This window comes from Dermacentor variabilis, chromosome 5, assembly GCF_050947875.1.
Source record: "Dermacentor variabilis isolate Ectoservices chromosome 5, ASM5094787v1, whole genome shotgun sequence".
Classification (NCBI taxonomy): domain Eukaryota; kingdom Metazoa; phylum Arthropoda; class Arachnida; order Ixodida; family Ixodidae; genus Dermacentor; species Dermacentor variabilis.
Window position 1 is genome coordinate 6,232,719 of NC_134572.1, and position 9,733 is coordinate 6,242,451.

Genomic DNA, 9,733 nt, shown 5'->3' on the forward strand with positions numbered 1-9,733 from the left:
TGTGCAGGTTCTGCAGGTGGTCCCCGTCGTCGGTGCCAGTAACCAGGATGTCATCCAAATACACCGCCACGTGCCTCTTGCCCCTGAAGAGGTTGTCTGTCTCCCTCTGAAATATGGCCGGGGCTGAGACCACGCCAAGCGGTAAGCGCGTGTACTGGAAGAGCCCCAAAGTTGTCGATATTGTGACATACTTCCGGGAGGCATCCTGGAGCACTATCTGCTGGTGAGCATCTCTGAGGTGGAGCTTGGTAAACTTCTGTCCACCAGACAACGCGGACCAGAGATCTTCGATCCGGGGCAGCGGGTACTTCTCGACGGTAGCGACGGGGTTGACTGCAACCTTGAAATCCCTGCAGATCCTGACACTGCCGTCTCGCTTGAGGACTGGTACGATGGGAGCGGCCCATTCAGACGTCTTGATGAGCACCAATGTGCCTTCTCGCTGTAAGCGTTGCAGCTCCTTGGTGACCCCGTCCTTTAGGGCGAACGGCAGTGGGCGAGGCTCGAAAAAACGTGGCCGGGCCCCCTCAGGTACATAGATGCCAGCCGTCGTGCCGGTGAATGTGCCGACCCCTGGCTGGAACAGGGACTTGAACTCTGTCAAGAGGCTGGGGACATCTTTCACCACATGCATGCTGGCTTCCTGGTACTCTGGCTGACGAACGCCCAGTGCATGAATCTAGTTTCGGCGCAGCAGCTTCGGCGACGACCCCTTGGTTAAGTAAAGGGGAAGGGTTGCTTCCCTGTCGCCAAAGCGAACGCTGACCTGTGCCTGACCCTGGACCTGGGAGGGCTGCCCGGAGTAGCTGCGCAGCATCACGCCCGAAGCCTCGACGGACACGCCGGGGAAAGTGCGTTTGAACCGTTTCCCGACCATGACATACACGCTGGCCCCTGTGTCCAGCTCCATGGAAATGGTGTGCCCGCAGATTTCGATGGTCGGCATGTAAGGCGGCGCAGACGACGGTACAAGGCCTGTGTGTCACATATCGAAAATCGGTGGGTCCTCGGCCACAACATGAAGCTTGGCCGCGGAATAACTTGAGCCTGCTGCCGCACGCCCCCGCCGCGTACCCTTGCGACGGCTACCCTGGCTGCTGCTGCTGCTGCTGTTTGCTGTTCGTCATCCCCCTTCGGCATACCCGTGCGAGGTGCCCAGTTTTCCCGCGCGTGAAGCATTGTGCTTGAGAGAACTGGCACTCTGAGGGGGAATGGGCACCACCACAGCGGTCGCAGGTACTGCCCTTTGTCGCCAACTTGTTGACCGCCGCTTCATCCGACGGGCAATCTCGCCGGCGTCCTTGGCGGCAACTTCCATTGCCATCGCTGCCTTCACGGCGTCGTCCAGCGAGGGGTCGGGAAGCTCTAGGATTCGCGTCTGCATGGCGGTATTGATGCCGCAGAGGAAATGGTCCCGGAGCAGCGAGCCCAGCCGGTCCCCGAAAACGCAGGCACTCGCTAACCCTCGTAGCGCAGCAACGAACTGCCCAAGGGTCTCTTCCCAGCAGCTCCGGTGGTTGAAGCGGAAGCGCTCCGTTAGTGAAACGCTCCCTCCCTTCCCTTTCAAAATACGGCGCGCGCGGCCATGCAAAGTACGCACTGTTAGGAATGGCCTGCCGAGGTGGCAATGTGCAAGTTATTTCAACCCGCTGCACGTGTTTCGATCCAACCGGGGTGGTGGCGCCCTTCAGAGAACCAGCGAGGACAGCGCTAACCAACCATGAACTTCAGAGAACTGCGGATAACCGGCAGCCACGCGGCGAGGGGTCAGCTCAGGGGAGTTCTGAGGGGAGGTAATTGGCGGAACCTCCCCATGTGCTTTTCGAGACACCAGACCATGTGCAGCGGCGGAGGCCACTGTGCGAGGTCCGCTCTGGAATTTAGAGGCGACGGCTGATCTGCAAAGGTCGTCGACCCTCGGAGAGAGCACTGAAACCTGTGCGGCATGTGTGTGTGTAAATCCCCTACCCCCTTCTCTCAAAGGCTGCCAAGAGGACTTTCTACGGTGACGTCGAACGGAGTTGTTATAAGCGGCTGTTATCGGCTGCTAGTGCTCGTCGTCGTGCTCTGTGCTCGAAATGTACTCGTGAGCTGTGTGCTCGTTTGCTGTATGCTTAGTCTTGCGGGCTCCATTTGGGAGTCACGCTAGACTGTGCAAATGTATCCCATGTCTAAAATGTAAATACCGTAAATAAATCCTGCTCGCCTATTCCTGTCGCCCCAAGTTCCTCCGATCGTCCTACAAGCCCGACTCCAAATTTTACAGCACTTGTTGACCGAGTCGAAACCGCACCTCCCCCTCCCTCCCTAGCTCCCTCGCTGCCTACCCGAGATTGAGCCGCGATCGTCAATTTCCCTTGCGCCCGGTCGCGAAATGCGTAGTTGCTGCCGGAGCCCACAAGGCTGCCTCCCCTCGCCACCTCCCATCCCCCCACGGCCTATCGCGCGACGGAAGACGGCTCGTTTTCTCTCCGCTTCCTTCCTTCGCACATGCCAGCCAGATAGAGCCGCTACCGTCGGCTTCTCTCGCGTGCTTTCACTCGCATATATAGCAAACGACGCTCGGCGACGGTGTTATCGTCCCTGAACTTTATACGGAATATCTCGGCGACGGCAAAAATGCGGCTGGCGTGTCCATATAATTACTATCGCAACAAAATAATCTTGCCTCTTTTTTTGGCAAGTATTTTTCCATTCCTCTAGAGGTAAATATACTACACGCTCCTCATAACGTACTGCGAAATTGAGAATCTCGAATCAATTTCAAATGTGTGCGTGTGTGTTCTTGCGCCCTAAAGCTAGCTTTTCAAGAACAAAGGACCTTGCGGGGCGAAGTCCAATTTAGTGGTTTCTTTCCAGTTACTATTGACAGCCAGTGTAGTGGAAGTATTTGTGTATGAATGTGCGCGGCAGTCGAGAAGCTGACCAAGGAAACTACAAGGTTTATCATAATTGGAGTGTCTTCTAGGGCATCTCTTATCTACAGCCACAATACAACCTCCTTCGAGCACACTCCAGAGACGGTGCCTCCAAGCTGATGATGGAGGTGGCCGCAAACCTGCTACAACGCTTAACATGTCAAGGTAACCGTACATATGGGAATCGCAAGTTGGAATCAGTTTGCGCAGGCGCAGGTTACAGCAGTGAGAGGCCTTCCGTCCTGGAAGTAGCTATAAAAATATGATGATGATGATGGGGCAGTGCTGATTTTTATAACGGAATCGTCGGTTACAGTAAGTCAATGCCCACAGTTTAGACGCAAGGGTTTTTAGGCGGCTCGTAGCAGTTAAAAGCTGTCGCAAAGCTACGAGAAGTTTTTACAGCATACTGAAGACTATTTTTCACTGGCGCGTCTTCGCCGCAGAAAAATATGGCGTAGCGAAGAAAGAAGAACCGCTCTTGCAGAGCGGGGGAACGGGCTGTCGATTCCTTCGGTAGTGACTCGAAGGCTACATTCATGGACCACTGCATTTTGACGTAGCGCTGCCAGTCCCTCTTCTCGAACGGTATGCCGTGGTGCTGTGTATACTTGTCCAAGCAGTCGACGTACGTGGGAGAATATATTTTGGGAAAGCCGGCGGCGAAAAGCATCCGGGCCATGTAGCCGCCAAGAGTCCCATAGTTGACGCTGGCTTCTGTGGCGGAGTCGTAGTAAAAATCAGGCACAAGGTGTTCTGTTGCCACTTCAGCTTCGCTCTCCATAGGCAACAGAGAGGGATTCAGCTCCGTCTGCTTCACCGCGTGCTTCGCCAGCACTATGAGGTTGGCCATGAAATCGTTACCGTACGGCGCTTGCAGCACGCCGTTGACGTCCGGCTTGACGTTGTCGCCTGCAAATAAGGAGTTGCTCAACATCGATGCCAAACTCGTAGTTCATTTCATTTCCAAAGCCTGTCTGGTCCAGCTGTTCATTCCAGGAGTGTTCGTCCGGAATGCGGCTTTGCAAGTTTGAGATCAATGAAGATGTGTAATGTTGAAATAGTTACTACAACAAAGCCAAACAAGATTGGGGGGGGGGCGGTAAAGTTATTGAGGTTGAGGTACGTGTTACTACTAATAGAAGTAATAAAAGCAGCTAGTTAAAATATAAGTACCACGTGGAAAGCTTTTAAATATCGACAATACGTAAAAGTAGTTTGAGGAGCTTCAAGTTGCTTGCAAAATGTGTAAGAGAAAACAAGAGCAAGCGGCTTCTCTTTGAGAAAACGAGCAAGCTGCTTGAAGCTTTGCATAGACTCCGTATAGTACGTTTACGGTGGCTTAAAATACCTGGGGCAGTTAAATAATTGAGAGAGTGGAGTGGACAAAGCCCTAATTGTAGATGCTTACTAGATATTGCGTAAATTTGTTGTGCCTTTTTTCGTCCACATTAAGTCATGCGACTTTCGTAATATCTAAGATGACCAGATTACGTATCTGAGAACGCCTAATCTGCTTTTAAATGTTTTCGTGTTTAGGCGCTGACAAAGCTTCGAAAGCGGTGAACAGAAGCGTGGTCATGTGCTCTGTACGGCGACCAAGAGTTCGGCTTCGCGATGTCAAACGCTAAGCAAAATAGGTGCGCTAAAGATAAAGGTACATGTGTATCTCCACGTATGTCAATGAGGATTAGAAACTGTTCTTTATTCTTTCATATCTAAAAATTTTCTACATAATAAATTTATAAGCTCGTGTGCTTACAATATCATTGTGTACGTCATACTTACTATGAGATTTGAGCGTTGCGTTCAGTAGGGCGTCTTTGCTGAGCGTAAAGCCGGCGCCAACCTCGACCAGAACTTGGGATTTTCCTTTTAAATTCTGCCACATTTGACGACTCCGGGCTGCGGCCTTACTAGTGCCCATGATTTCCATTAGGACAGCATGTGCCCTCGTTCCGAACATTGCGTAGAGGTAGCGTACGCACATGTTGGCCTTCATAGAATCCAGCAGAAAGCCTCGTCGAGATGCTACTTTGAGCTCGAAACTGAGGTATCTCGCGAAAGGAACGAGGATCAAGTAGACCTTGGCGACCTCCAAGGGAACTGAAGCCAGTTTCTGAACTATGCTTTGAATTGCGCGTTCACTGTTCGTACGTGCAACGAGAAAGGGCTTTGACACAAGTGGCCGAGGCAGAACGTGTTCTTTCAAGACGTCCTTCCAGTATACACCATGAGCTGGAAAATCTGCTCTGGCCGTCAAGGCTTCGTTGAGCCCGGTGTTCTTTAAATGAGGCTCGGTGATGTTTTGAATCAGTTCGTCTAGGTTCTCTATCGCGTCGACCATCTTGGAGACCCTTCTATCCCCGAGTGACGAGGCTAGTTGCTCGAGCAAGGCTTCTTGAATTTCCGGTATGAAAGATGCCGAGCGCATGGAGGTTCCTGTCAGGACGCCGACAGTTGCATTCGTCGTCAGGTAGACCACTGTCACGACCGACGTCAGTCTGGTCGCAACAACGGTCTGAATCGTCAGAGAAAAGAGCTGCGAGAAGTCATTAACCTCGAGGAAAGCTCGGGGGTTTACTCTGGCCGCTTGGAACATGTTGTTCAGATTTGTTGTCGTGTTGGCTAGGAAGTTGACGCAGGAACTGTAGACCAGCGCCATGTTATAGCCGTCGGTGCCTTTAGCCTGTGATGAAGATAGAATGCGGGCAAAAAGGGTTTCGTCCACCAAGGAGCTGTAGTTATAACCGAGTATCTTGCTGTAGGACAAGGCCTTAACGCCTGTCGGTGCTTTCCAATACCACCGGCCGCACACGAAACCGTAGAAGTCGTCGCAAATGTCCAAGGATGTTAGGCATGACGTGTTGAGGAGCCACAGCGCTTGTCGGCAACCGTGGGTCTCGCAAATGTTGCCCAGTTCCTCGACGAGGTGCAGCCTCATCGTTAGCGCGGCGTACGACCGCACAGCTTTCTTCATGGCGATGATGGCGGCCACTGTGATAGAAGCGACGGCGAAGACGACGGAGCAGCAGACCACGGTGCTGACCACGGAGGAGCATTTGAGTGTGCGTCCTCGTTCGCGGTCAATTGCTGGCGAAATGTTCGGCGTCTCTCCCGTTTCCATCGGGCTCCGTGACTGGACGATCAACGAATCTGCAAAAATAACCCAACAATGCGGTCGCTTCAATGGTGCCATAACAATTATCCGAAAACATATCGATAAAAGAAAGTCGCAGTTTCGCCCGAAAGGCGAAGCATCTATTGCGATAGCAAATTAGTAGACGACCATAATAATACTACCAGCCATATAAACTAGCAAACAATCGCTTACTGTAACTAAACTAACAAGCATGTTGTCAGCGCGCACAGGCAAACACGCACACAACACACTCGATGACTGCGGACACTCGCTGTCAAAACGATGGCGTGAGGAAGAGTGACAGCAGCAGCAAGCGAAGTGACCTTTGTACTGTCTATCGCTTCAGCGCAAATTGAACAGTGAGAACACAGCACATGCAAAACTGCGAGCCGTCGGCGACCCTAGACTCTGCCCCAGAAGCAGATCGCTTTGAAGATAAAGCCCGCGCGACCGTGCCATATGCAGTTGCTGCCGAAGTACAACTCCCCCCACCTACTTCCTCCCCCCTCCCCGGTTCCTTGCGCGCGACGGAAGACGGTGCGCCTTCTCCCCAGTTTTCCTCCCTTGCGCACGCGACAGTGAGGCGCCACCATCGGCTCACCTTCGCACGCCTTCACTTGCACATACAGCATACGGTGCGCGGTGACGGCGCTAACACCCTTAGACATTATATGGAACTATACGGCGACGGCAAAAATGCTCCCGGGAGTATACCTAAATTGCTGTCGCAATAAAACGTGCCGCTCGCAGAAAAAAGGGAAAGAATACGTCAGCAGCCATCTCACGGTGTGCTGTAGACGTTACTGATATCATTCACGTAATGAAGCGACACACAATGCACCCATATTTGGAATAGGTACAGGTCATTCTGAAATTTCCATTGCTTATTCTGCGAATAGCGATTCACATACCCGACTGCTAAAACAAGCCTGTATTCCTACTGTGCGAAACCGCGCCAAACTAGCAAGACTAAAATTATTGTTCCAATTAATACACAATGGATTACGAATAAATACTTCGTTGTATATATCCCTAGCTGACACCAGACCTTCCCGCCATAAGTATTCACTAACACTTAAAGAACATGCATTTCGCACTGACTCTTTTAGATATTCGTTCTTTCCTCTTGCAATAAGAGAATGGGATAGCCTGGACCCCTGCATAACGACTAACACATCGTTGCCGAAATTTGTAACCCTTGTAGAAGAGCTGTTGCGCAATAAGTAAATTATGTTAGCCGGAAATAACACACCACTCACGTCATTGTATAAAATGAAATCTGTATGAGCATTGCATTTGCCTATGCAATTTCACCCTTTTTTGCCAAATGAAATGTACCATTCTTGTTTTATTTGCTATCATATGTGTATATCTGCTTCGTGTCGATTGCAAATATTTTTGTTGAAATCATGCAAACCTGTTTTTATCGCTATTTGTGAGTATATAATATATGCCCAACCTGTAAAAATCCCACTGGGATTGACCAGTATCTGAAATAAAAATAAATAAAAATATACGATATACACTGCCTTCAGGATCGGGCCGCTTTGCATTGACGCTCGCCACGCTCGGTCATGACCATGACGTCATGACGAATATGGAATGATGAATTAGGAATGATGTCGATGGAAGAACGAATGCGGTATGACGACGACGGTATGACGACAATGAAATAACGATTCTGAAATGATGACGATAGTATAAGGACAACGTGACGACAATGGCATGATGATAATGGGATGACGCGAGTGTAGGCCCACGATGCCTCGAAGATGAATGTACGACCACGACCATAGAGTTTCTCACTGTAACACCTAGAGGGAAATCTGGTGCCGCCGTCTATGGGAGTTTCCTAAGGGGCGCTGTGCCGTCGTGGGAATGACGGTATATGTGTCTGCGAGGCTTGTTTTGGCTGGTGTTGTAAGAGGCATCGTCTAAAACGGGGATATGGCTACACAAATAACACGTTCTGAAAGTAAAATCTTCATAAAATGTTTCTATTCACGCATATTACATCTTTACTAACCTACAATGCATGACCAAGCGACGAAAAGGAAGAACAGAAGACAAACTGTTTCAAAGCGAGCGCGAATCTTGCCGTCTGCCCTCCAACTTTAGCGGCCCGCTGATACTTTTTACCTTTCATATAATTGCACATGCAATAACAAGTTCTCATAGTTAAACAAAACACGTTTTTATGCAATAAACAAGCTAAAACAGCTTTTTACGTGCTGTTGTAGTACAAAATTATTCATTGTGACAGACGGAACGTGCTTGCCAGGCGCGTCTGCAAGGTGTCCTGGCTCTCCAAGAACGATGCCAGTCCGAAGTCACAAAATACCGGCATTCCCATGCAAACCACAGCGCAGCAGCGCCAGATTTCCCTCTAGGTAATGTAGTGAGAAACTCTATCACCACGACTGCATGACGATGATGTCGCGACGACGATGGTATGACGAGAATCGGAGGACGAAGCGGGAATTACGACGATGGAATTTACCACAAGATATCTCCCCTCTATTTGCAGAGTTTCTCATGATTGCTTGTGTTCTGCGAGCTGTTCTTCATCCTCACACTTGGTGATCTTGGTTGTCTGTGCATGACTGCAGCGTGCTCACTGTTGCTGAGCCTTTGGTGCGCAGTCTTCATGTCTGAAAGATTTGTAAGGGAAAAATTTATTGGGAGAGGGGGGGGGAGAGTCGATACAGCATGCGCTTGTGGGTCGAAATATTATTTTATCTTATTTATTGAGTTTTCTTTATGAGTGTCAAGAAAGCTAAAAGGGCAAAGGATCTGACGCCGATTCCTATATCTGCAGTCTGTAATCCTCCAGCATTCTTGACTTGTGCCTTAACAAAGTTTAACAGTCTTTTGTAGAGTGGAATCACTAGACTCAATACATCGCTTATAGCGTGTAGGTATCAGTTGATGGAGGTCTCTTGACTATAGGCATTTAATAATTTCACGGCTGTTTTCAACTCCGCAGTAAGTACTGCTGGTCAGCTCTTGTTTCTTTTTCACAAAATGCTCGTCGCTCAACATTTTCTATGACATCTTGTCAGTAACACATGAAGTCTCATTTCTAGTTGATGCTATGTGCAAGGGCATCCGTTAGTCAAAACTTTGCGTAAGGCGGTATTATTCAATGAGAACAGTCCTGCCCTTACAGGTCTGGTGCGTGCTTACACTGTAAGAACAGTTAGCACCATTTGAGGCTTATCTTTTCCCCCAAAAAGAACTGCAATATCCTTTAGTTGCTTGGATTTCCTTTCTTTAAAGGGCCCTCACCAGATCTGGCCATATTGAGTTGACAAGCGCAGAGCATACAATACGCGATAGCGATCGTGTCTGCAAAGTATTACATCGCTACGCGCCGCGAATAGAGCTGTAATTTGAAAACGAACGCCGTTTGCCCTTCTCGCCGGCGCCGCGCTCGCAACCGGAGAGGTGACGTATATGCAAAAATGCGCGCTCATAGTTACACGTGATTTCAAGAATTATTCAAGGCAACATCTGTTATTTGTGTAATCTATTGCTTGCATAGACGAATTAATGTTTAGAGAAATGATAAAACACACAAACCGAATGTCTGCGTGTTCTTGTTTTACTTCATACAATAGCAAGAGAGATGTACTTCCGTTTCGTCTGCTTGTTCCCACCTCGTTCAGCCGCG

At 49.6% G+C, this 9,733-nt stretch overlaps 1 protein-coding gene across 1 annotated transcript in view; it reads right to left on the bottom strand.

The window, feature by feature from the left end:
- The window catches only part of LOC142582206 (uncharacterized), a 28,899-nt gene that overhangs the window by 9,110 nt on the left and 10,056 nt on the right, over nt 1-9,733 (bottom strand). The window contains exon 2 of the mRNA XM_075691625.1: nt 4,707-6,074. Within this exon, the coding sequence (XP_075547740.1) occupies nt 4,707-6,074 (1,368 nt within the window). The remainder of the gene's footprint in view (nt 1-4,706; nt 6,075-9,733) is intronic.